Source organism: Maylandia zebra, linkage group LG12 (assembly GCF_041146795.1).
Source record: "Maylandia zebra isolate NMK-2024a linkage group LG12, Mzebra_GT3a, whole genome shotgun sequence".
NCBI classification, from domain to species: Eukaryota; Metazoa; Chordata; class Actinopteri; order Cichliformes; family Cichlidae; genus Maylandia; species Maylandia zebra.
In genome coordinates, this window is record NC_135178.1 from 22,333,408 (window position 1) to 22,361,224 (window position 27,817).

General features: G+C 37.8%; 1 protein-coding gene across 4 annotated transcripts in view; it reads left to right on the top strand.

Annotated features, from left to right (window-relative positions):
• stpg2 (sperm-tail PG-rich repeat containing 2) overlaps positions 1-27,817 on the top strand; it is a 59,339-nt gene that overhangs the window by 16,982 nt on the left and 14,540 nt on the right. For all 4 annotated transcript variants that reach the window (XM_076890907.1, XM_076890905.1, XM_076890906.1 and 1 more), the window contains 3 exons: positions 3,405-3,564; positions 4,991-5,154; positions 5,375-5,467. In XM_076890907.1, coding sequence (XP_076747022.1) covers positions 3,405-3,564; positions 4,991-5,154; positions 5,375-5,467 — 417 coding nt within the window. The remainder of the gene's footprint in view (positions 1-3,404; positions 3,565-4,990; positions 5,155-5,374; positions 5,468-27,817) is intronic.

Consider the following 27,817-nt stretch of genomic DNA (forward strand, 5'->3'; position numbering starts at 1 on the left):
CCACGGCAATCAAAAACTCACTTCACTGTGAACAGTGACACTGTTAATGACCAGTTAATGACCAACTTGAGCCTTATTGGTTTCTGAAATCTGCACCAATTTCTTTTTGTCTGTGGGTGACACACCTTGGGTCTTCTTCCAGACCCAAGGTGTGTCACCACTACAAAATGGTGACACATTCGAACAACTTCTACTTACATATAGTTGTTAGGACTAATGATCGTAGTTAAATCTACAGTCTGCTTCTTAGATCTTCACTGATTTCCATTAACTTTTCATTGCACTGAGTATTGGTCAGTCCAAGAGTGCTGTAGAACAAATCCTTTTTATGCTGTCAAAGACAAACTACCATTTGTAGTCAATCATGCTCACAAAGAGAAGTTAATAAGCCTCGGGCTTGTCAAGGTAAAATACAGCATCACCCAATTCTTGTTCTTTAACCTCCTAAGACCCGAACTTTTCCACGGCATGCATTTTTAATTTCACTTTTTGGGCTGATTGGGACCTGATCAATGTAAAAACAAAGAATTACCAGATTTTTTTTTTTTAACCTAATTTTTGTTTCTAAGAAAAATGAGAGCCACATATAAGGACATTCATTTAAAATTTCGATACAACAGTAGCAGTATAATGTCCTCATAAGTGGATATCAGGCCCTTGTAGATTAAAATTGAGTATTTTGGTCTAAATAACCCAAAATGTGATGTCCACATATGTGGACGCCAGGTCCTAGGGGGTTAAACTCAAGAAAGAATGTCTTTAATGCTATACAATTATTTCTGTTCAAAGAACTCATTATCTCACTTTATTCATGTAAATTTGACTGTCTCTGCTGAGTGCTGAGTCAAGCTCTAGCCTATTAGCAATTTACACACTGGCAGCATGTGTGCTGAGTCTTTCTATTCTGAATTTGTGAAACAGCTCAGACTCAAAATAATCTCAGAATTTATCAGAAATTTTAGTTGTTCTCCTAGTTTTTGTCCTTTTTCTTCCGACCTACACAAACCCACATACACGTTACGTTCTTCAGACCTGACATTGAATGCTCAGTGGACTAACACACCATGTAAAAAACACTCACGTCACCCACCCTGTGTATGCGTAGACATTTTGGCTAAGGTTATACATCTTGGCCTTTTTGTGCCACCATAGGATTCACTTCTTGTAGTCCACCTTCTTTCTGCTTAGTATAAACTGACATCAACAGTGTAACTTATAGCTGTTTGTTGCCAAATGGCACCAGTGAGAGCTCTTGTACTTGGGCTATAGTCTCACTTCTCTCCGTGTCTTCATTTTTCACTTTAACAGTCATTATAACATTCTGTCACTGAAATACTCAACAGTGCCAATGAACATTTTGGCTTTGAGTTTGAATTTCAAAAGAGTTGCTCTGGCATTTTTCATCATATGTGCTTAAAAATGGAACAACAGGAAGCAGAAAAAAAATCCAGCATCCATGTGAAGTGGTAACAAAGCTCAGCATGTCAGTTAAAGAGGGAAAATGTGCCTGTTAACAGGACTTTACTCAGAGCCAGTAAGCCAGAATCAGATTGACAGATGGTCACAAACCCCCGCTCTATAACTGCGTTTGAAAAAATAGTGTGGTTTGGCCCTGGGACAGCTCTTCTTGTCATTCTTGTTCTTCTCTTTTCAATCTCGAACCCAAAAAACTTCCCCACTGTGTCATTTTCAACTTTCGCTCAGTTTTTTTCTTCCATCTAAACATATTTTCTTCCTTTATTTTCCCTTCACGTTTTTTTACCTTAAAAAAAAAGCTCAATAATTCAGCTGTGCATTACTAACACAATTCATTACCCCACAACTAATTTTCCATAGGCTGCATCTTGTTTAAATGCAAACTGTAAATCAATAATTGGCATGCCTCCAAATACATTATATTTAAGACCATTCTGTAGTTGAACATCAGTCATTTGAGGAATTGGCTGTGGTTTGTGTGGGGGTAGGCATTGTTAATATAGCCTCGCTGCCATTTGAAGGTATCAGGTGATTTGTATTCCTCTGCTGAATGGTTCCGTTGTGAGTTAAACTGAAGCATAGTTCACCTTCAGTAATCTTGACTAAAAAGGCAACTTATCTGTTTTGGTTCTTTGGTTTCCCGTGTTGTTATAATAGACTATTAGAGAAACACCCTGGAAGTGAGGCTGCCATCAGCAAAATGTTCAAAGAACATTACATACCTGATTGTGTGAATCATTATCTTTGCATTGAAGATGCTGTTTCTCCATCTCATTTTCTATCCTGCCACTTAGTTCTCTCTGTATGCATTCTGCTCTCATTTTTTGTGTCATTGATTTCATTATCACTTTTGCTCTTTCTATTTTGCCTTTAGTGTTTTTTAGTTTTGTCAGAAGAGCTTTTCCACATGTAATTGGGATTTGAGATTTGAGGCAAAAAGGCAGGAAAGAACTATGGCTTTATGGATAGTGATTTGTGTTGTTGTCTGACTTTGTTACTGATTGAAATATCTCAATGAGTATTTGAATGAATTGTCATGAAATTTGTGTCCTTCTCATGATGAAATGCAATAACTTTACTTTCATTTATTACCCTGCTTATGCTATTGATATGTCATCTGCCCCACCTGTGTTTTTTATGTTAACCCTTTAAAGCCTGAACTATTAAATAATTGCCAGAAATTTATTTTTTAAATGAAGTGTTTATTGAATCTTCTGACGAATTAAAATATAATTATTAAATATTAATTTGTATATATGAGTTTTAATTTGTATCTTACAGTATTTGCTACATCTGGAATTTTTAAAAATGTATTGTTCAGTTTATTTAGGTTTTAAGGGGAGAAACTTAATCACGCTGATGACTTAGGTTTATCAAATGTGATACAGTAGTCGTTTAAACCAATCAAACTAGTGCTTGCAGATTAGCATCTCAAAGCCCTGCTGTGCTCCAACAAAATATCTACTGTATGTTAACCCCAGTTCAATCATTACACAATTTCCCCAACTCTCTTGATTTTTTTCAGCTGTGTATGTTTGCTCATACTTCTGCCAAAAAACGTCTTTATTAGGAACAAAGACTGTTGATATAAAAACAAACCCATATCACCATGGGAACTTCCTCCACCACTGCTTTTCATCCCAAATGACCTGGACAGAGATGAGGGCCCAGCTGACTCTGGTAAAGTAAAGCTTTGACTGATTGAAGCGGAGTCTGTGGATATTTGCAGCTGGATTTGTTACCGTGTTCCAGATGGACACCGAGGAGATGAAACTGTGTTGGTCTCTATTTGATCGATAGAAGAGGGCTATTAAACATTCAATTGTGAAATTTCAGTGTGTGCTGGATACTTGACTTAAGACGCCTCACTTTGTGTTTCTTCCTTCACGCGTTCATCTGTGTCATTCTCTTTATTCTCTTTCCATTAGAGGTTTGGCCCTGTGAATGAAGTGTCGCCCCCTGTTGGTACATATAATGACCCGCGCTGTGCCCTGGAGCTGCTGAAGAGGACCTCAGGAATAAAGAAAAGTCCATTTGGTGTCACTGCACCTCGCTTCTCTTCTAACCACAGAAAAGGCACCACACCAGGTCAGTATGTGTTTTTGTTGTCTGTGCGTATGTCTGTGTGTACTTGAATGCACAGGCAGTGATTTTCCTCTGACCGGTAGAATGTAGTTTAGCAGATATCTAGTAATCAATTGTTGCTCCAAACTGTGGGTTTCTTGCTTTGCACAGATTTTGAAACATAGATCTTTCTCTTAGTTAATAGCTGAGGCTTTTCAGTTAATATTCATACCATGTCAAACATGACTTGCACTTGATTGCTGCCTTTTAATGTTAGAGGACAGTATTTATTAGCCTTTGATGCTTTTTTAAACAAGCCATGTTCTCTGAAAGATCAGAGTTTAACCTGACATGGCCATTATACTCAATTTAACAAGTAATAATTAAGAATAAGTACTACTTTGCAGCTTGTGTTAACATTTTGAAAAGAAATGAAAGTGACGTGACTTGTGTGTGTGTGTGTGTGTGTGTGTGTGTGTGTGTGTGTGTGTGTGTGTGTGTGAGAGAGAGAGAGCACGCTGTGTTGTCCCATGAGTGAACCCTTATTTATAGAGGTATGATTAATTTCTGATGTCTGCTTGCATTAAGCCTTTGAAATACAACACAAGGAATAATAAAACTAGTGCCTCGTCTATTTCGGCATTGCTACCTATATTACTTTGAACAGCAGTCATTTATGTAAAAACAACCCTTAGACTTTACGAGCACACCAACATTAAATCTATTTCTGTACTTTCTTTTCCAAACATCTCTCTGCAGTCTGTGGAGCAGAACTAACAGATGTGATGCATCACATGATTGATTTTAAGAAGCTGCCTTAATTTTTTTATGGTTCTGATGATTCACTTTATACAGATAGTTTAGTTATATTTTATTGCTTTTTTAAAAGTTTTTGGCAAAGTCTTAGTTTTATTTTAGCTTGAGAAAAATGGAGAAAATGCTAATGTTTTTCACTTGTGCTACCTTGAATATTTGAATATTGCTGCATTTTGTCATGTGTGTCTGTTAACAAATTCTGCATAACAAATATGTATTTTCTTAGGTTAAAGTGCAAAGGACCATTTGTTCGTTCTTCAGTTTTTTTTTTTGAAGTACATCTGTAAACACAACATATTGCAGAGGAGACAGATGTTAGAAAAGCAGTAAAATGCCTCCGTATGAAAGTTATTGTAGCACAGGTGTAGCACAGATGTCACTTCCCAGTCAGCACAACATGAATGCTACACACCCTGCCAAATGTGCCACTAAGCCAAAGTTACACCTCTGCAACATGTGTCTAATAGCTGTGCCTGAATGGCAAGATTTGCATCATCGTAGTTGTTTCAGATAAAACTAACAAGTGCTGGTTTTGAGGGAAAGTAGAACAACAACCAATTACGATGTAGTCCTGGACTGCTTTATTTAAGGTCAGGTGTGTAAAAATGCACAGTGAACACCTCTGTCTGTCCAGGTCCAGGTTCCTACAATGTCTTTGAGCATGGCTTAGCCCGGGAAAGTTTTAAAAAGGCGTTTTTTTCTCAAACCAAGACGGGAGGCTTTGGCTCTTCTTCTCAACGCAGCTCCCTTTTCTACAAAAAGGAATCTGTCGAGACCCCGAGTCCAGCACAGTATGAGGTAGGACAGATTAGTAGTAAGTCATGAATTTTTCACAGTGTTATTCATCACATCATTTAGAGATTAGTCCCAGATTCGTCAATATGTTTGTCAATATTTTTTGATTTAAAAAAATCTCCTAAAAAGTTTAAGCTTGATTAGAGTCTTGCATGTACGTTGCATGTTCATATTGTCACGTGTATGGGCACATTAATGTCATTGTCATATGTTTTGCATATAGAAGGAAAAGAAGACAGAGGAGAGCTACAAACAGCAGCACACAGCGGCTTTTAAATCGGTCACAGAGCGTCTGGCTTCACCACTGCTGGCTAAAGTAAGTTTCTTTTTCTCTCCTCTTTCTCTGAGTTTGTCTCCCAGTTTCTCGTTTAAAATGGAGCACTGTAACAAAAAAAAAAAAAAAAAAATTTCCCCCAGGGATCAATAAAGTATTCTGATTCTGATTCTCCCACAGTTGTTGTTGTTGGACAATTTTCCATCCAGAGATCAAGTTTATGTTGCAAATCTTCTCAAACCTACTTAACAGAAGAGCCGAAATGAAGTAAAACAGTAGAGCGTGCCAAGGTTTTAGTTTCATAAATGGGCCATCACAGCAGTCCATTTTCTCAGATTGTCTTCTTTTCTTTTCCTTTGTCCTCCTAATGCTCATTTAAGCTGAAGAAAACAGGTCACATCTGTGATAATTATTTTCTTGCTCCTCTCCTCTGTGATGTCACTTTTCCTGTGAACATCCTCCTTTTGTTCTCTTCCACTTTGCTTAATACAAAATCTGTCATATATTTACATACCAAACTCTTTCCACTTCTCAGTGTTACTTTGATTATTTTTCAAAGCAGTTATTTATTTTATTTATGATCAAACAGTTTTGTGTGTGACTCAAAATTAGAACAAGAGGAAGCTATGTTTTTAGGCTTAATTGTATGATTCAATATTAAATACTTTGATGTTATTGTCTTCAAACTGTTGTTTTTCTAGATGCCATTATAAGGATATTATTCTTGAATTTAAAGATTTCTACAGCAACTGGTTATCTTAAAGTGTTTAATAATTCATCTCAACCCCAGAAATTTTGGTGTTTATGTTAACTTTTGCTTTCTTACTCTGCGGGTCCCGAGTTAAACCTTTCTCAGCTTTAAGGCAAGCGATTAGAGCAGCTATGAATAAAACGCAGGACACTGTTAAGTGATATACCCTAACATACATTAGAGTTACCTAGGTAACTGGAGGCTGGAATCTAGGCTAGCAACAAACCACCAGCGACAGAGCAGTAGGGCTGCCACGATTTGTCGACTAGTCACGATTACGTCGACTATCAAAATCGTCGACGACTGATTTAATAGTCGACGCGTCGTTTGAAGCTTTGTAAGATCCCAAAAGACGCAGGAATAATAGCAGGATTTAAGAGTGTAATAACGGACTGAAACAGAAGATGGCAGCACTGCATGTACAAGGATGCCAGCTGCCGTTAAACCCCGAAGAAGAAGAAGAAGAAGAAGCAGCTGTGTCCCAGAATTCATAGCGCGGCCCAGCTCAGTTTCCAACAATGGCGGCAGCTAGTTAGTTTTAATATTACTCTTATTATTCTTTCTGGGTCACAAAATAAACGTTTAACATATTTTCAGCCGAGAATGTAGCTGTGTAAACCTCAAATATCGGCTCAGTTTATCAGGACACCACATATTTTCAAAAGCGCTCCGACGTTTTCGGAGACCTCTGTTACCCACTAGCTCGATAGCTAGCCGGGGGCTAGGTCACTAGCGCGGTGAGAACACCGGACTCCCGGCAAATTGTTTTCAAACCCACCGCCGTCTTTCGCTACTCAGGTTAAATATATATGAGTCACTTAGATAAATTAAAAATGTTGTTGTTTGGCTTTTTTTTTTTTTTTTTTAGTATTTTATTTGTTCCTGAGTAAATTGGTTTGTCTGAGATTAAAGTTACAGTTTTTACACAGCTGAATAAAGTCAAGCAGACAGCTGATTATCAGAAGTGTGAGATGCTGGAGAATATACTCCGTTGTCCTGTTATATTTTAGATAGCAAGGAGTTTATTAAACTTCACCGAAACAATCTGCAAATTTCATTAAAATTGAATAAACTATCATCTTGTCTTTATTTTTAGTTAGCACCTTAAAAGCTTAAAGCTGTAAGCTAATGATAGTTATATAAGAGCATATGCTGCTGGTGCAATAAGCTGTAGTTTTACGTCCAGTGGATGATGATCTGATTAGTCGACTAATCGCATAAATAATCGGTGACTAGTCGACTATCAAAATAATCGTTTGTGGCAGCCCTACAGAGCAGTATGCGATCAGAAAACCTACTTGTTATTGGAAGGTGCTGGTAGGGCAACTTGAAAAAGTGTGGTCCAAATTGGAAACAGATTTTGGCTTTGTCTTCAAAGTGAAAGTTGCGTTACACTTTTCAGAGTTTTACTGCTGCTCACTGAGTAGTTCATGAGCATTTGCAGACAAGTTGAGATCCTCCATGCACAGAAGCATTGCAGGTAACCATGGGAACCTTCCAGACTCCAAAACAATCACAAGGAAGGTTTTGGTGTAGGTTTGTGTATCTCATTTTGAGCATTTTTCTCTAGTTGTTCTCTGGTTTGGAGGGGGCCATGGACTGACCTTTATGCACAGGTAGTGTGCATAAAGGTACTGTCATCAAACCCCAGCAATGTATATTCACCAACCAGTTGGCAAATATATACATTTTTCCCTGGTAACTGATGGGTATGAGAGGTCGCTGGCCGGGTTCTAGGTCCGTGTAACAGGGTGGCATCATGATTTAATCTTTAATATCTTTAATTTTTCAGTGTCAAAATGTTGGTTTATATTCTTTTGTTTTTAAAGTTGAGAGATCAGGACTTTTTTCATACTGGGTCCTCAGTGTGTAAATATTCACAGATGTGAAGTCCTGCAAGAGTGAATCAATTTACTGCTCAACACAAGATGATAACTACACAGCCAAAGGAAACTGCACACACACTGTAAATTGAAGGACTTATTTATTCCTGGGTGGTATATTTCATGCTTAAATCTAATATTACATTTGATAAAAAATTATAATAAATCCCACGTCTTTGCAGATTTTCATCTAAACAAACAGACAACTGGCAAAAAGTAACTGTTTCGAATGTGAAGCAGTATTTCTTTGCCCTGTATGAGACATGCCAATATTTACTTGCATATAAATAATGCAAATGTGAAATTGCTGGATGTGAGGGATTGAATTTTACTAACTCGAGCACTGAAAAATTGTGAACATGTGAATTTCTGCCTGAGCTACAGTGAATATTAAAGATGCAGAATTTGTACTTTCAAGTACCCTTCTGGGTACCAGCTGCTGTTTACTCTGATTAACTCTGAAGGTTAGAAGCGTTATCTTCATCTTGAGGCAAAGGTCCCCAGAGCTGATTTTAACACTGCAAACTGGTGCTCTCTACAAAGACAATGTTTAAAGGGTAATTTTGCACATGGCATCGTGGGCAAAGATCTGTAGGTACATACTGTAACTCTAGCATCACTGGATTCAATTGATCTTGTGAGATTCATGTGCATCTCTCTCTGCATATCACTCTCACAGGATGTTTCAAAGAAAAAATCTATTTCTGGCAAGTAATCTTGAACATGCCTTGACATGTCCACTTGTTTGCACTTCTCAGCAACTCTAATTAAATTGGTGCGATATCAGCAGTGTTATTATTTATAGACACTCAACAAACTACACAATATGGGTACGTGTGTACATGCAGGCACTCAACAATTCTTTCTTATTTTAACTGCATGCTCCTTTATGACTTTTTTCTATTGTGTGTGTGTGTGTGTGTGCGCGACAGCGAGTGGTGGCACAGTGATGTGACAGACTGACTGGCAGAGTGCGCAGCTTTTCCTCACAGTGTGAATGTGCCTGAATTTTTCAGTGTTTTTCAGGAGTGAGAATGAACTTATTTAGACTTCAAGATGCTGCTTTGTAATATTTCGGTTCAATCTGACTTCACACTCTGCTGTCGCAGATTTTTCATATTCGAAATCATGGCTGTGCACTTACTGTATGTACATCAAAGAAGCTGATTAAAAGCTTTCTGCCTATATACATATTCATTTTCTATGTTTGTGTGTGTACATAGGTGACAAATGAAATTCCTACTTTTTGTTGTCAGTTTTAATGTGCTGCATTATTGTGGTGTTTATTTATTATATCCCATTTGGTTACTATACTATATCAATAGTTAAAACGATAGGAAACTCAGACAGTTTAAGTCCCTTTGAAGTTAAATATTAAAAAATAATGATAATGGTATTTCCCAAGTTAGATGACGTTGAAGTCCCAGTGGTTTTCCATCCCCTCTGCACAAACCAAAAATGCTTTACAGGCACCGGTCGTGACACATAACCTTAATGGGTTTTGTTCTTGCTGTATGTTCAGAGAGGGATTTACACCGTGGACACCAGCTGGATGCCATTAACTACCTGTTAGGACATTAAACCAGCAGGACTCTGGGGACAAAGGAGCAGGGCTTAGGAACCGCGATATTGCATAAGTAGCTCAACTTTAGAAATTGACATGTGCGAGAAATGAAAATATTATCAAATGCGTCTCCATTTGCGACTTAGCATACTAATATCACACATCGGCAATCTCCAGTGAAAAAATTCTCTTGCTCTGCCATGTAGTGAGATCAGAGATCATTGTCATTTGGGCAAAAGATGTTAACTTAATTGTGTTTCATGGTGCTATGAGCTGCACAGCAGAAAAATAATGTCATAAAACTATCTGCGTAGTGCAAAACATTATTTTTGCTGGCCTCATGAGTTGTACTGTGTGCCTGCCACTAAAATGCCATCAGGCAAAACAGGGCATTTGTTAAAGCTTTTATTCTCATTGTATTTTTTTATGGCAGTTTGGCAAAAAATGCAGTAAGCACGCTGTATATATTTATACATTTTTACATTGTTTATGCATTCAGATAATGCAGATCTGTCAGATTTTATTGCATATCACAAATGAGCTCAAGTGAGAGTGTTGGGACTAATTAGAAAACTGCGAGCGATCCATCAAGAATTGTGGTGCTGATCACCTCTTTATTAGTCTCTACCTCATATATCTGTCTGCAGCGTTTGCTATTTTTCATGACAATGGCTCAGTTGAGTTTTCTGTCAAGCTGCAGTATATTGTGCTGATGGATGATCTGACTCACTAAGAATCCTTAGTTTGCTAAATTCCAATGCAGTAGAAAACTTGACAGCATACTACACAGAATCTGCATAATGTTCAGATTTTGACATTGTCATGTGCTAATAGTTTTTGATCAGGATTGGATGTCTGCAAGTTGAAATGATCAGCAGGAGGCTTTCATTACATGCTGGAGACATGAGCTGATTAAATATTTAACAACGGCTTTAACTTGGTTCAGTTCCCAGTCGCAGTACCTCCAGCTTGGTTGTGTGTTCACGCAAACATAATTGGTCATGTTTGCAGGTGGGAGGCTGTTGAAGTCGAGGTGAAAAGAAGCAGTTGGTGGCACATGTCTCAGAGGTAGCACATGCCCGTCTGCATCTCTCCTCAGGCAAACAGCATTAACAGAGACGAGGACTGCAGCACAGAGGATTTTGCACATTCCAAATTGGGCTAGGGGAAAAACACAAACAAAAAATCAAAACATCATTCTCAAAATAGCAGAAAAAAACAGCTTTCATTTACAATATCGCCACCCTGTTTTCCTCGCTTACACCTGTCTGTGGTTTTGTTTATAGGGGAATAGCACCTTCAAATTGTCCGTGGTGGGGACGATCTGAGGCTAAGTGTAGTTGCTGCACACAGAGCCCCCTTTATGACCATTTAATGAAAAATCACCTGGGGACATCTTAGCTGTAACAGTTAGCCACATGCTGTGCTTCAGCCAAGGCTGTATCCCTGGTAACGGTCCCCCACTGGGATGGATATTAAAAGAGTCTAATCAGAAAGCAATCACGAACATGAGAAGGCAAAAAAGCAGGAAAAAAGAATAAAGGCAAAAAGTGTGTCTTTATTATCTCTTTTATGTGTGGGAGTTTATGTCTTCTGTACTTTGACTTAAAAGCTTCAATTAGTATTAAAGGTCAACATTTTGCTGGAGAATTTATTCACATTTCATGGCTTTTGAAATCAGAAATATAAAAGATACACCATGTCAGTTGAAATGATAGAAGCTGCTTTTGTGCAGTGCATTAAACACACATCCAGGAGACCTGTTATCTAACTTGTCTTTGCTATTACTGGGTGACTTTTATTTTTCTGATCATTTATTTTAAAGAGGTTTTTTTGTTTACTGGCGAGTTCCACATTATTTGAGAGGAGTCTATTATTAAGTTTCCTCTCAGTGAATTTCAAATTAGTTTTCTAAAGATTTAATGACTAAACAGTTCCTAAATAGCCACTCACTTGCCACTTTGTTAGGTCATCTGTGTAACTGCTTGGCTGAGACAACGTGCTGATGTTCAAAGTGAATATCAGAATGAGGAAGAAAAATTCATTTAAGTGAGTTTGAACAGGGCATTGTTGTTGGTGTCAGAAGACTTGGTCTGAGTATTTCAGAAACTGTTGATCTGCTGGGATTTTCCCAGACAACCATGTCTAGGGTTTACTTTTACACCCTAGACATGTCCATCACTTTATCACCACTGTGTACCTATTTGTGATGGCTACTTCCATGTCCCAAAGCTCAAATCATCTCAAACTGGTTTCTTGAACATGACAATGAGTTAACTGTGCTCAAATGGCCTCACCAGTCACCAGATTTTGATCCAACAGAGATTGGGTTGTGGTGGTACAGGAAATTCGCATCATGGATGTGCAGCTGACAAATCTGCAGCGACTGTGTGATGTTGCCATGTCAATATGAAGCACAGAGGATTGTTTCCAGCATCTTAGTGAATCTATGTCAGAAAAAAAATAGTTTTCAAGAGAGAAGTGGATTCAACCTGGGACTAGCAAGGTGTACCTAACAAAGTGGCTGATAAGTGTATACTGTGTAACAAGTACTGCATAATTTAATAGGAAGATTTTGAGGAGTCTTATCTGGTGGTGGATTTCTTAAATTTCTGACAATTTAAATCAAACACAACATGACTTGTTCAAATACTTGAAGCTATGTCAGATCTGCACTTTACCCACAGGTCTGGATCTGATAGGGGCTGATTACCTGTCTGGGGAGAAGAAAGACTCACACCTTGTTGGGAAATGGCAGATATGAAAGGAGAGATGATTATGAGTATAGAGCACAGCTTAAATGAGTGTTTGCTTTTCTCTCCCACTTTAATCCAGAGCGTTTTCCAGTATCATTTCCCTTGATCCCCAAACCTTCTTTCTTCACTTCTGGACTGGTCTCCCTACATCTCCCCCCCCCCCTTTCATCACTGTTTTCTTTCACCTCATATACCTCTTTTCACATTCTCTCCTCCTCCTGTCCAACCCTTCCTGACACTGGCCTTTCTCCCTCAAAGGTCATGGGATACCCTCAGGCAGTGCTGGCAGAGAATAAGTGTAGAATTTAATTTGGACCTATGTTTCAACCCGAGGCAGTGGAATTCCTCCCTTTTCTATAAGTCAGTGAAGTATTGCCTTGTCCCTTGAAGTGACAGGAGAGAAATTTGACTTGGCATTTTGTCTGTCAAGTTCTTCAACTACATCTCTGCTTTACATCATCTCTGTTAGCAGTGATAAGATTAATAAAGTTTCTAGTGGATTTTCACTCTTTTTTATTTAGTGAGAGTGAGGAATTGTCAGTGGTAAGGGTATTGGTTTATCGTAAGGTGATAGCTATTCCTTTAATAAGGGGTACATTGCAACCTGTGATGTCATTGAATTGTGGACAGTGGGTTAAACTTATTGGTTAATCCAATGAGATACACAATGCAATGACTGTGAGTAAATAGAGTATTATTTGATATTAAAAAAAATCCATGAGGTAAAAGTGAAAAGTTCAGCCAACACCTTAGATTAACCACCGTTACACCACTAAAGCAGAAACTCACCGAAGAAGCAGAGCCTCATTATTCTGTATTTTCAGCAAGTGAAAGGTTGCAACTTTCTCCGCTTTAGTTTATTTCCAGCATTAACAACAGTCCTGCAATTTTTTCATTTATCTCATTACTATATTCTCAATTAGTATACATATTCAATTTTGCCAGTACTATCCTAAAGTAGGTAGAATTAAAAATAAATAAAAATAACACATTTGACTCATGTTGTTCAGACACCTTAAACCAACAGGCTTGAGCAGTGATGAAGATTAGAAAGTCATACTCAAGAAACTGAAACAGTACTGTCTGAGGAGGAAGCCAGGAAATATGCAGCTTTCCAAAGTGTTTCCATGGGAGTGACAGAGGTTGTTATTATCATTTCCTCCAAGACACTCACTGTGGGTCAAATTAAAAAGACAAACAAAACAAAACTAACAAAGGTTTGGACATCAAAGTTTATAGGACTACGAGACTAAGCAAGAGAAGAAAACAGGTTGAGATCAGTGAGCAGCTGATCTGTCAGTCTGAGATGAGAAACTCACTGCAGTGAAAAAAATCAGTATTCTTCAGCATCAGCGGTGCCGTTAAATGCCAAGAAATGAGACTGTGTGTGATGACATCCAACAATAACAGAAGTCATTCTTAATGAAAGACGACATAACTTAAGGTAAAATAAAATGAGATTAAGAATATTAGAAAAATTTGTAAATTAAAAGATGAAATCCTATACCCTCACATTTAGCATTTTGTTTTCTTTACATACAATTTAATCTTTTATTTAATTATTTAATTGTAATTGTGAATATTTTTTAACTTAAAGCGTTTTGGAAAACTCCAAATAATGACCATAAATAATGACCGTAGAGTACAAACAAATCCAGGTATGAAAATATTGATGAATCACTGATTTGTGCGAAATGTCTGTATGCATGATTTACGCACAGATTTGTGTGAGAAATTTGCCCTCTCTTATGTTTATAGCACAACAGAAAATAAGAGGTTTTTCCTCATTTAATGTATGATCTGTAACTACTCTAAATACTGACTGTATGCTATTGTTGTTAATGAACAGGTGTGAATTATGGCAGATATACACAAGTTAATACAAAAACTATTTCAAAAACATAAGAAAAAGGGAACGCTCCATGGCAACTCAATAAATGTAATGTGATTAAAATCTGTTCATCTGTGCAGTTTGGGGGCATTTGTGACTTACGATATGACAACATGTAAAAGTGGTCCAAGTTGAGATCTTCAGATGTTTTGCCTCATTTAAAAATAGTCCTCAAGATGTATGTATTTTAGTGCGATGAAAGAAAAACATCTAACTCAGACATTTGACAAACTGGAAAAGGGTGGAATGCCCACTATGGGTCAGGGACGAGTTTAAGTATCTCAGGGTCTTGTTTACGAGTGAGGATAGAGGGAAGTGGGAGATCAATAGATGGTTGATTGTAGTGGTTTGGTGTGTTGAAAAGACAGCTGAGTAAAAGCGAAGAGTTCGATATACCGGTTGATCTACGCCCCTTCCCTCAGCTATGGTCATATCGACATCTACTATTATATGAAAATAGTTTAATTGTAACACCAAGATGAAAAGACAGCATAAACATAGCATAGCTTTGGTATCCTCACTGGCCTCCCCTACCTTCTAGAACATAGGTGTCAAACTCTGGCCCGCGGGCCAAATTTGGCCCACAGCCTAATTACATTTGGCCCGCGAAGCCATACCAAATTACTATTAGAGCTGGCCTACTGGTATTATACAGCTAATATATATATTGTTTAGTATTAAGCTTTGCTTGTTCCATATTCAGTTTTTCAGCTAAACGTGTTTGAGTCCATAAGAAAAGATTCATTCTTATATCTGGAGGAATAAATATATTTCAATAAATATTAACGTTAGCCCGCGACTTTGTTCCAGTTTTGAATTTTGGCCCACTGTGTATTTGAGTTTGACACCCCTGTTCTAGAAGCTCAAAATTCAGTGAGCACAATAAGTTATTAACTAGAGCAGGTTTTGTATACCTTGAACAGGTCACCAGTCTAACACAAGGCTAACACAGGAAACTCTCATATAAATGTGAGCTCTGACACAGGTACATCACCAATATCTTAAACAAAAATATCTTTGGATTATGGGGGGAACCCTACAGTCCTGGTATCAGAGTGAACACATGCAGGGCCCCAGCTGGCCAGTGACCCCCCCCCAATTTAAATATTCAACAATATGAAGATTTTTGTTGCAATTTTCTTTGCCTCATGGAAGAAACTGGAACCAAGCAATAATGTCTCTGTCAGTCAAACACACTTCACTTTATCTGTACTAATATCTTTTACTGACAATGAAGAAGACTTCATAATTCTCTCTCAGAGAAACTGAATCAGTGAGAGACGATATTAAACATGTTTTTTATTACATGTACCGCTGACATTGATTGGAAGCAAGATTCATAATATATCAATGGTGCCAAAATAATAATGAAAACAAATAGAAAAAAGGGAGCACTTCTCAGCTGGAGACATTTCCATCCTCCGCTTGGCAGCTCCTTCTGTTGCTTGTTAAGATAATACACAGGCTGTGTGCATTTTACACTTACTCATATATTATAATTTTGCTTTTGTTCCTGTGAATGATGGGTAATAAGGGCCATGTACTGAAATGAAGTTAATTCACTCATAAAACATAGTTAACGCTAAATGCTAAAATATGTAACTGTGCTAGGTGTTACTGTACCTACAGTGTGTGAGGCAGCTCCAGAGTGTCCTGCCAGTATTGATGCACACCAAGTCAAAATATATTGTCAAGGGGAGGTATGTGGATTCTAAATTGCTGTGCTTCCCTCCTATCCCTTTTGTTGGCCATATACAGCATAAAATTCTTATTCAGTCGATGCTGTGTGTAGTGACACAGAGAGACATCATTGACAAGGGCTGACACAGTGAAGAAAAACCTCATTAATGTGGATGACAAGTGCAAAAAACAATATACTGCTCTCAGAAAAAGATACCACACATAATGGATTTGAGAGAGACAGAAAAATTAAAGGAGAGATGAAACTAAATGGAAGAAACAGTAGGAGGGATTGAAGGAGAGACAAAGAGAACGCGAAAGAGAACCTCTGTGTATATTGTGTAATTATCTATCCTATTAGCTCTGGTTGAGATAATTAGAGTGTTTGCTAAACATACATTTATCCAGCTGAAGAGCATCAACGCTTGCTCTGCGCTGCAGAATGAACCGAAATGTGGAAACCCATGTGGCGAAATTACACAGAGAATGAAGGGGGTGAGATTAAGGAACTGGGTAGAAAGTTGGTGGTGGGGTTTGATGGAAGAGGGAAAAAAAGAGTTCAAATGAAGGGAGAAAGATGGGAGGACAAGTGGTGAAAAATTAAAGATGATAAATAAAAGCAGCGGGACTCAGTCAGAGAGTGTGACAGTTGCATATGCCATGGGCGAGATATGGTTGAGTTGCAAAATATGCAGTGGGCCAGGGTTTGTCACTTATTGACTTTTTGTCTCTGTGTTTCATTGCATTTTTATGATATATCCATGGACAGCTAATGGCATGTCATGGTGCAGCCTCTATTTATGGGAGACAAGGGAGTCGGGTGATGAAAGAAAGGAACAAAAACAGGAAAATAGACTTATAGATTTGATATGGATTTTACTGTCAGCTGTCTGGGTAATGATGATGATGGGAATCCCTGTGAGAATTTAAGCAAGCTCACACACACTGACACACAGTGCTGTTACTGTGAACGCGACTCATTTGAAATGCACCCATAAACACATAAATACATACATATTACTCCGATATCACCTGGAATGTAGAAACATATCTAGATAGGTCCATTTGCAAACTCTTATTAATGCACACACAATTTGTAGTGGTTCACACACAGGAGATCAACACACACACACGCACAATTAAGTGATTGAATGAGCGCTTAGTGACACTTCTACCCTGAGGCATCAGACAGTAACACTTCCATCATGCTTTGAATATCTTGAGAACATTTCATAAATGTGATAGATAGAAAAGTAAAAAGTGAAGAGGAAACAGGGGGTGGAACGACTCCTGCTGCTGCATTTTGTAGCGGTATTGACTGGTTTTTTTTTCAGGTGAGAGATTTGACTCCCTTTTTCTATCTTTTTGTGTTTTCTATACTTGCTCACTCTCCTCTGTTTGCTTGCAGCAATAAACAAAATAAGAAAGGAAATGACCTACGGCTATGTGCTGTTGTGCGAGCTGATTTACCCTCCTCCTTGTGATGTGCGATACCACTTATTTCCTTTCAGATCCGACACAAAGTCAAACCCCGGCTGGCATATATTGAATACCAGTCCTCATGGATACTAATACTTGATGCATACAAAAACTTTCTGTGCTCAGTGAAGTGTACCCTGTTTGTTTCCCAGGTATCATGTGATTGTTGCTGCTCTGTTTGGATCCACTGGCTGAAATTGATCACTATATGCGAACTCTGCATGCAAATGCTTATTTAGCCACAGCTATGAATGCAGCCTCTGGAAATGTACTGGCTACTGTTAAAGAAACAGGAATCAACAGGTTGCTTGCTCAAACTTTATAGGAATAAATGTTACTTTATAGAAATACATTCTATTAAGATTGAAGTACAAATGCGGGCGGCACAGTGGTCAGCGCTGAATATCTCACAGCAAAAAACGATGGCACTCAAATCCAAATGTAGTTTGCTTGTTCTCCCTGTGGCTATGTTTTTTCTGTCCAGGTAATCTTCCTCTAACAGTCTACAGACATGGATGCATGTTGTGTTTTAAATTCGTTGTAGGTGTGAGTGTAATAGACTGGCAAGCTGTCCAGGGTGTACGCCACCTCTCACCTGTGACTCTGAATTTGATAGGTGCTTAAGAAAATCTATGGATAGAAACTGTCTGTATAATACATAATGAATACTCGTCAGCTATATGTCTATATTTGGTTAAGGTTTGCAATATAATAAGACTTTCAAAATGAATGTACAGGTTAAAGTATATTGTCCTGTATTTAATACTGCTAGTAAAATAGCCTTTTTCAGCATCACCTCCCTTGAAAATTTTAAAACAATTCATACGATCCTAGGGAGAGAAATCTAATCATACCTCAAACATTGATGGTGAATCATTATAAAGATATATACACTATTTAGGATAACATTTAAACAAGATACAGTGGGATTCCCATATTTAAAAGTAAAAAGCAATAAAGTGCAACAAAGTGATAACTTGAAATTCCACAAGTGACAGTTTTCATTGGGGTGGGGCAAACACTGATTTGTTAGTGGATCTACAAGTTTTAAGGCTTATTAGGAGCCACAACAAGGTAGCCACATATAATACAACAAGTAGGTATTTTATAGCACTTAAGAGTTATCATGTCAGAAACTGTTTGAACTGTCAGATTGAGTGTTGCCTAGAAATTTATTCAGAAAAAAATAAATGTGTTTTTTTGCCTGTTTGACCAAAACAGTACTGACACTTCACTGACTGGAGCCAGATGTTGGATGAAGATGAGTGGGACTATATGTACTCATGCAGGTCTGATGTTGTGACATGTTTTGAGTGTATGTGTGTATGCGTGCGTGTGTGTGTGTGTGTGTGAGAGACAGAGAGGGAGAGGAGAAGGTAAAGCTGCTTTATAAATGCATATAATGACAAAGCTAAAGGTTCTGCTGGTGTCTTTTAGAGGTTGGGATTTCCATGACCTCTTACAATATTAATTAACTGTAGTAAACAACAAAACTTTCACTGCTCTTTGTGGTGAGATTGCTATTAAAGGCAGTGCCTGGGCTTCATTAAAACCAGATTAGATTATTCAGACCATGAATATACACCAAAAATTACACAGCATTTTGGAGAGTCTCCCAAGTGAGTATAATGTCCAAAAACAACATATGTTTACGTTCCTGTGGTAAAATCCTTTAGCACAGGAACGACTTTAGCAGACTTTAGCACCACTTTAACCACAGTTTTTTGTCCTGAGGTCTTGTTTTATCCAGGTAATTTAAGTGTTAAGGGTTTTTCCCTTCTCACTGGAGTAAATCGCCCTGGTAACTTATGCTGTAATCCTAACCTGCTCCGGGACAATTTATGTTCCAGATTAGAGATCAGCAGGCAGGAAACCATTGCCTATGGACCAATTGATTTTCCATAAAATAGTGTCACTAACCCACTTCCTGGAACACCCATCGGACCTCTGTGCACAGACAGTTGGTGGATCTAAAGTTTTTCATTAGCATCTAGTCTTCATAATTCCCTGATGAGGATCAGTAAGACATACAGCTTCTTAGATGGAACTTTATTCATTGGTTTTCTTTTTTATCTATTGACATCAAACAATTTATAACAGTTTTATTTTTCTATAACATAGCATTAATATGTGATCCTAAAACAGGACATCTGCACTGTTGCAGATGACATTTGTCCAGAGAGTGATCCTATGTTTGAATTCTATTTTTATATTTAATCCTTACTCTCAAAGCCTTAAACAGGAGCTGAGTCGACAGCTGAGAGAATCAAAAACAAAACGGAGGGAATTACATTCTGAATTTTGGTTTAAAATTGCTGGAAGTGCCTGTTTTCCAACAATTATTTCATTTACAGCTAGTGTAGGCACAATATATAGTCTCTGCTGGGGGAATACGTATTATATGTGCAGCTTGTTAAGTCGTATCTCACTAAAGCCACTGAATAGAGTGCAAACTGTGAAGAAAGCCTGACTGTGTTGAACTTTACTTTGTGCTAGAAATGCTGATTTCTTTTGACCGTTATCACCACTGGTTGTGACAATAACCAAAATTACTGCCTTTAATTAATGCCTTAAACTAAACTATGTTGTCTTAAGTTGGATCAAGGAACTTTGCTACCTTACCTAACCCTAACAAACTTTAACAGTAGCAGTGACACGATATGAAAAAAGGTTGGCAGTTTGGGGAGCTATTATAGATAATGTCATGCTGCTGTTGGAGGTGTCAGATTAGGGAACATTTCTTTGTGTTGCTTGAGAGGGCAAAGGATGCGCTCTCATTTAAATCAGTCACATTTTGTCTGTTGCATCACAGCATCCTGTACCTCATGTGCCAAAAGCTCGTAGTGTCCAAAATAAAGAGTGATTATCTTCAGGAGTACATACATGTTCTCAGTTAGGCTCCTGTCAGTCCTCACATAAAAGATTAATATTCAGAGCCTATTGACAGATACTTTGACTGATAAAGGTGCCATAGAAGATGCGATAAAGAAAATTGTATTTAGCTGTGGTTAAAATGCGGCTTTTGCTGAACGTCCTCGCCCTCAATGAGAATAAAAATGAAATCCTGGTTTTTAATCTCGCTTGATGCCAGAAAGCTCAGTTCACAAATATCACTTCATTCTGTAACCTTCATATAAAGAATCATGTATCATGTCAATTTCTGTATAATTGTTAATCTTTTTCCACCCTGAAATTAGAGTTGCAGATTAAACCTGTCATCAAATAGCTTATTTCAATTAAGACTTTTAGGTAAAGTCAAACCTTTGCTTTCTTTTAAAAACAATGAGAGGGTGATTATCACATCCAGACTGATATTCTTTATTTAGAGTAGGCAAGGCGCTGTTAGGACAAAATGCTGCTGCTAGATTCCTGGCTGGTAAATGGAAACATGAACATATTTAACCACCTGTGGAGTTTAGGATTCATTTTTAAAACCCTTTCTTCACTTATAAATTCTTACATGGGCTTGTACCAAAATATCAGTCACAGAAATTACAGTTTTATACCCCTTGTTATATTCTTATTTCAGCTGACTGATAGCTCTGATAGTTCTAAGCACTAGATTGGCTTCTAGAGAGAATTGATTGAAGCTCTTAGGCTCATAGTTTTAATGTTTTAATTATGCTTGTAATTATGTTCTCTTACTTTTTTGGTTTTCTCCATTGTTTTATTGATTGTTGTGCAGCACAGGTCTACATGTCTGCTGTGCCAAAATGCTAATAAACTTGACAACATTATAGTTCCAACCTTCACTGAAACATGTTATTGTAAAATGTCAATATTGGTTAAGAGTAAACAACGGGTACTTGTTGAAGGGTACTTCTTTTAATAGCTACTTGCTTAATGCAAAAATGTCTTTTTCTGATCCCACCTGTCCTCTAATTAAGGCGTGGTAAGCTTAATTTCCCTTGAGTGAGACGGCTACATATTCATTGATTCATAACTGATGAAAATGTAGATGTTTAGTAACACTATAGCACATTGTTGCAAATCTTTTTCAGTGTACAAAGACAGCGTATTGTGGGTTGTAGAGGGGGTGGGGAGATGTAAAAGATTAGAGATAATGGAGACCACAGAGACAGTAAAAGGAATGTGTCAGAGGCACAGGAATAAATGTGGGAAATGCGGCTGGATGCACGAGCAACAGAGGAAAGACAAAGAAATGAGAGAGAAACACAAGTACGTCTTAAAATGTGTGATAGGGCACAGATGGGGAACTTGTCTGTGTTGCACTTTCAGATTTGATGATGTGTGGATGCTATCTAAGTTATTGCTTGAAGAAAAAAGATCACATACGCTTGGTGGAATTCTTTTTCTGGCGTTTCCCCCCTACTCTTCCCCTCTTGCTGTGAAGTCCTGGTTATTGTTACCTCCCTGCTGTCTCGCTGTTATAAAACAAGTCAACTGAAAAACAGCCCCTCCTCAGTCTGTGACTCGGAATAAAAGACGTTTTACGAAAGAAGGTGGATAAACACAACATGACTTCTGGCAAATTCATAAAAGTACAACAAGCGTTTGCAGAGGCCACACCCATCATGTGCATTGCTGGTATGGTGTTTGGGCTGTTGTCATTAAATACTCATATCTGTATCATGTACAGACAAAAAAAATCATTTGTTTTACATTTTCTTAATTAACTCATTCACTGCCATTGACGTCTATAGCCGTCAATGGCAGTGAATGAGTCAATGGGTTTAACTCATTCACTGCCAATGGCTGGCAGTGAATGAGTTAATTAGCAGATATTTTCCATTGATTTCACATCTTTACACTGTACTATAAGACATATAACAAACAGATTGTATTTTGATCAGAATCATCAATGTAAACAACCTTTCTTACACTAAAATGCTACTTAAAAGGAAACTGTTTATTTTGCCAATTAAATAAGGCAAAAAATAAGGTTGTCTGTCATCTGCTTGATTTGTTAAAGTTTACCCATTACTGTAACATGCTCTATGCCAAAATATCGAAGCATCATTTAGAAGCATATTCAGAAACTTCATTAAAAGTTTCTCTGGTCAGCTTGCTTTTCTAGGATTAAATTAAATGTTTGGTGCCAAGCACTGAAACAACATTTCAGTTTAACATCCACCAGTCTGCCGTCTGCTTTCTGGTGAGGAAAGTCTTTAATAAAGTAGGTAATGATTCCTTTCACGTGTCCACTGTTTCTTTCAAATCAGTTGCTTAGAGTGAGTCAAATAAGAAATATTGTCAGCTAGCAGCATTAATACAAAGCCAGATGTAAAATGCTGCGATTTTGATAAATGAAGCCTTTCAGATGCATCTTTTCTTTCTAGCGTCAGGACGATGCTCTGTCAAATCTTATTTGTATCGACCTGCTTTTGAAAGTAGCGAGAGATTGGGTCCCATTTGTATTTATTTATTTGAGAATAATGGAATCGTCAGCAGATACCTGCAGACCTGTGACACTGCCCAGAATAGAGATCAGTATTTAAACAAATTAAAAACTTATTTTCCACGTATAGATTGGATTAGGAGAAGTGAGATGTAGCAGGCCTGGTTCTTTAATTTGATCTTGTCTTTGTCTATTAAGAGGACTGCATTTCACTTATGCCGCCAGTTTTCTCAGCTTCAGTTGTTTGTTCTAATCTTTACAGATTTCTTTTTGCTTGTATACCATTTATCTTTTGGTTTGACCATCTCTAGATATTTTTCTCCCCTCGCATTACCTTTTTTTCTCTGACGGTTAATCGGTTTCTCGATGTTTCTCTCTCTTTGTCTCACTCTTCGAGTTGATGAAGGAGACGCATGTGTTAAGCAGCTGTGTCCACTCTGTGTATGTGCATGCCTATGTACACGTGTATTTCTCTGTCCAAAGTATGGGCACCAGCTGTGGCCAGCAGCTGTGTGTTTAGTGCCTTTTTTTTGAGTGCGTGTGTGTGTGCTGCCATATGCAGGTGTGGGCATGTATCTGTTTTATGCAGCAGCTGTGTGTTTTGTGTGTATTTGGCTATGGACAGCTGTTTAGTAGGAGGTGATGATTTTAGGAGCCAAGTGCACTGTCATCTAGGCAGGCGGCCAGGGGACAGCAGGAAAAGTAAAGCCCAGTAAGGTGTAAGGCCTGGCATGGGTGTTATACTCAATTGGGCACTTCTGGAACACTGCTGGATCTATCATAGATCATCAAGGCCCCAGCTGTGGGTGTCAGACTTTATACAGGATTATTAACCTGCCCCACTCTATAGATTGGTCTGTGATTGCTGCATAAATCAGTCAGAAGGAGTCACTTAAAGGGAACTTATTATGCTCACATTTTGAGCTTCAGATTTGTATTCTTGGACACCACTAGAAGAACTTTGTTGGGTTTTACTCAGCCTTGGTGCAGAGCGTCAGTTCATCCTTTGTCTGAAACAAGTTACATCCATTAATTTGCTTCAGCCCTGGGTGGTTGGTGGATTCAAACCCAGGACTTTTAAGCTCTGAGGCAACAATACAGTTCTAACCACTGTACCACCGTTCTGCCCCTGATGTTACTGAAGCCAATTCCTCCCTCCATTCATAAAAGTATTCTTTTTAATCAATGAGGTGATTATATTTCTTCCAAATGACATTATAAGACACTGTCGGAAGCTGTCTGAAGCCTGAGCTTTGGCCTACAAGGATTACAGGCAATATTTAATATGAGCATCCCTGATTATAACAGTAAATGTGACTGAAAAAAAGAAAAGTGTGTTAGGTCTCGGTTCACTGTGGTTCATCAAGACAGAAATGTAAAACTTCCATACAATTGTTCCTCAGAATCCAACCAGCTATGGATGTGTACATTTAAGTTTGTTAAAGCAGGAAGTTGAGCACTTTTGCAAAAGAATGAGTGATGGAGACCGAGCTAGCAAAAATCAGCACAAAAAGAAACTCAAGAAAGAGAAAGGCAAGGCAATAAGGTAATAGTAAATATGAAAGGAAAGACAAGGATAAAAATAAATTAAGGAGAAAGCAAGATTACAAGACTACAAAACACAGCAGAAAACTGTAGCTGTCAGCAAATTGTTAGAATAACTGCTGCCCATAAAGTGTGAGTAGGAAGCAAATGGGACCCATATGGTTTCCTTCTGTCACTGCATCTATATTGAAGACCTGTCTAAAACCTCATTAAGGCCTTACGACACCAACCATACCTCCACTACTAAAATCAGACAGATGGTTATCAGGCTCTGTGATGAGACACCAGCTGTGCCTATGACACACTGATAGACAGTGCTTTCTGGGTGTTCTCCTTTCATTTAAATGTCATCACTCCATTTTGTTACACAAAGCAAAACAACACACACAAAAGAAAATAAAACAAATGCTGCTGATTAAACAAAAAAATGGTGCAGTGCTTGTCATATAAACAAATTATATTATTGTGTCTATAGATTTACAATCCATTAATTTATTTTTCTTCTAATTCAACCAGTAACACCCTTTATATAGCAGCTGGGTGAACCACACAATCTCCCACTGTTTTTTCTTTGCTGAAGGAAAATTCTTTGCTAGAATTATTTAGTATTTAGGCCAACAGTACTCTTGTTGGGTGTTGATCACAGCCCCAGATGTCTAAGCACTTTTGAAAAGTAAGTAGAGTGTTGCATGGACTTAACTGTCTTAATTGCCTACACTTGAGAGCAAATTAAACAGAGAATTTAAGGATTCGAAAGTCTTTGCACTGGAAACAGGTAATATTATTCCGAAGACACATGCAGACTGTGTATGTATATATATATATATATATATATATGTATATATATATATATATATATATATATATATATATATATATATATATATATATATATATATACATACGTACATACATACACACACACACACACATCTATCTATCTATCTATCCATCCATCCATCTATCCATCTATCTATATATACATACACATACATACATATATGCAAGAGAGAGGTAGAAAGTCAAAATATATTATATCCAGCATGGAAGTACAGTCTGAAAGTCTGAAAATAGCATTCCACTCTGAAAAGAAGAGTGAAAGGCTTTAAGAGTAATGAGATGATGAAGAATGGGATGTACGTACACACACACACACACACACACACACACACACACACACACACACACACACACACACACACACACGTGGATGTGCACATGGACAGAGACACACATACACCTCATATGTTATGCCTGACCATTATTCAAAGCTGTCACTGCGCGTACCGCCAGATCATTAATACAGCCACTGTCAAGTGTGCTTGAGTCATTAGTATGAGAGGAGATGGTGCGGAAGAAAGGCTATACTGTAAAAAGATAATATGAAACATCTCACTTTGTGTTTGGATTTAGCCATGGTGAAACTCTTCTAAAGCTGTGAATGACGATGCGTGAGAATACTAAAGGATAGTATTCTGGCTGTTCTTGTAGAAATGATACTTTACGTATGTGCATGAAAAAGTCAAAAATAACCAACATTTATACATATACATGTATATGATGGCTGAAATTGTAAAAATTTTGAATAAAATAGTTAGAAATAACCATAATAAACATAAAATTTTGTACAAGGAAAAATTGTTCCCACAACTTCATTTTTCTTGATCAAGGTAACAGTTCTGAGAGGTGTGCTCCAAACATTTTTCATGAATAAACCGAATGCTCCACAGAGACCCTCACTATAATGTGAAATTGTGCAGCAGCCCTCTTGAGAAGAGATTTGTTTTCTTCAAATAGCACCAGCCACTTGACACAGCAATGTGAGGTCTAACAACTGATGTGGAGATGCACACATATTCAGTTTTTGTAGTTATTTTTTAATCCTTCAGTGAGAGCATGCATTAGAAAAATACCATTAATTAATATCTTATTAATACTTATAGTTATATTCTGTTAATTTCTGATAGACTTGCATTATAAAAATACCAACATAAAAATATTTAATTTATGTTGTTCTGTACCATTGGCTGTCACAAACATGTATCTAGCATCTACTGTATTTATTCACTCAGTCACTTTCAGACAGACAAGGGCAATGTGACAGAATCATTAAGAAAAGTGTGTCTGTGTGTGTGTGTGTGTGTGTGTGTGTGTGTGTGTGTGTGTGTGTGTGTGTGTGTGTGTGTGTGTGTGTGTGTGTGTAGAAGGCAAGTATCGAGCTGTCTAAATGTCAAGGGTGTGTAATTAAAGTCAACCTGAGTGCTGTCAATAGTTGATGACTACTACTGGGAACATGGTTTGTTCCATATTCCGGTATAATTATAGACCATAGGGCTCCACAGATGTGCCTACAGGTGTCAGTTGTATTAAATCAACTATGACACCAACCAAACCAGGCAAACTACAGGAGACTGTGTCACTGTTTTCTTCACCTTCTTTCAATTTCAGTTTTACATTTACATAGAAATGATTTTTTTCTATGTGCATCTTCAAATTGAATGTTTCCATGTTTTGTGTACGGTTATATTGTTGTACACATGTTGTGCTTGCCACCTTGTCCCCCTGCTGTGTTTATAATGAAAAGCTAAATGGCCGCAGTTAAAAGTGATTAAAGATGGACGGCTCACTAGGAGGAGAGGGAGAATGCAGCAGTTGGGAAATGACAGCGTGAGGTAAATGACAGCCTTCCTATGTTTAGGATAAGTGGATAGTGCCGCTATATTCAGCATTCAGCATCAATTATTCAGAGACCCACTGACAAATCCCCAGTAACTGAGGTTCCTCTGCAGCAGTCGAAGTGCGAGTTTCACCCGCGATTCACCCATTCTCCATTTCAGATTTAAAATTCTATCACTGGTATCACCAAGGGTACCTCTGTGAATTAGCTATGTATTAATATTTATTATAAACACTAAGGTTATAATAATCTGATATGTAGTCTATGTGCAAGAAATTACTTGTGACATGTTGGAGTTGCAATCTGTTTCTGACATTGTTTTTTGTAGGAGTGTAGTATCTACAAACTTTCAGTGTATGTGCACATTTAGGTTGATTTGGTTGGTACAACAGATAGATTTCATGCAGTTTCATGTCCTGGTTAAAGACACTTATAGTCACAGTTTTGAAGATAGACGTGATCACATATGAGGCCCACATATCAGCACACATACATACATACAATGCTCTGTCATCATAGTTAACTATTACTAGTTGGCGTTGTTGTCAGCTGCCAGTTTAACATTAGTTTAACTCCTCTTGTTGGTGCTAGCAGTGCTCCCTTTAGTGAGCAGATTGCCTGGGGTGTGCTAATTTAACTAATTTAATTTCTCAGGGGTGCAGCTTGTTTTGCACAACAACGTTCCTGAAAGGTATCCCGGAGCTAACGTTTGAGGAGAAAGTTCTTTAAAGCTGTGCAGTTCATAATACACTCAGAGGTGACAAGGGTAAAAAAAAAGAAACACCTGTCCCTGTTTTCAGATATCCG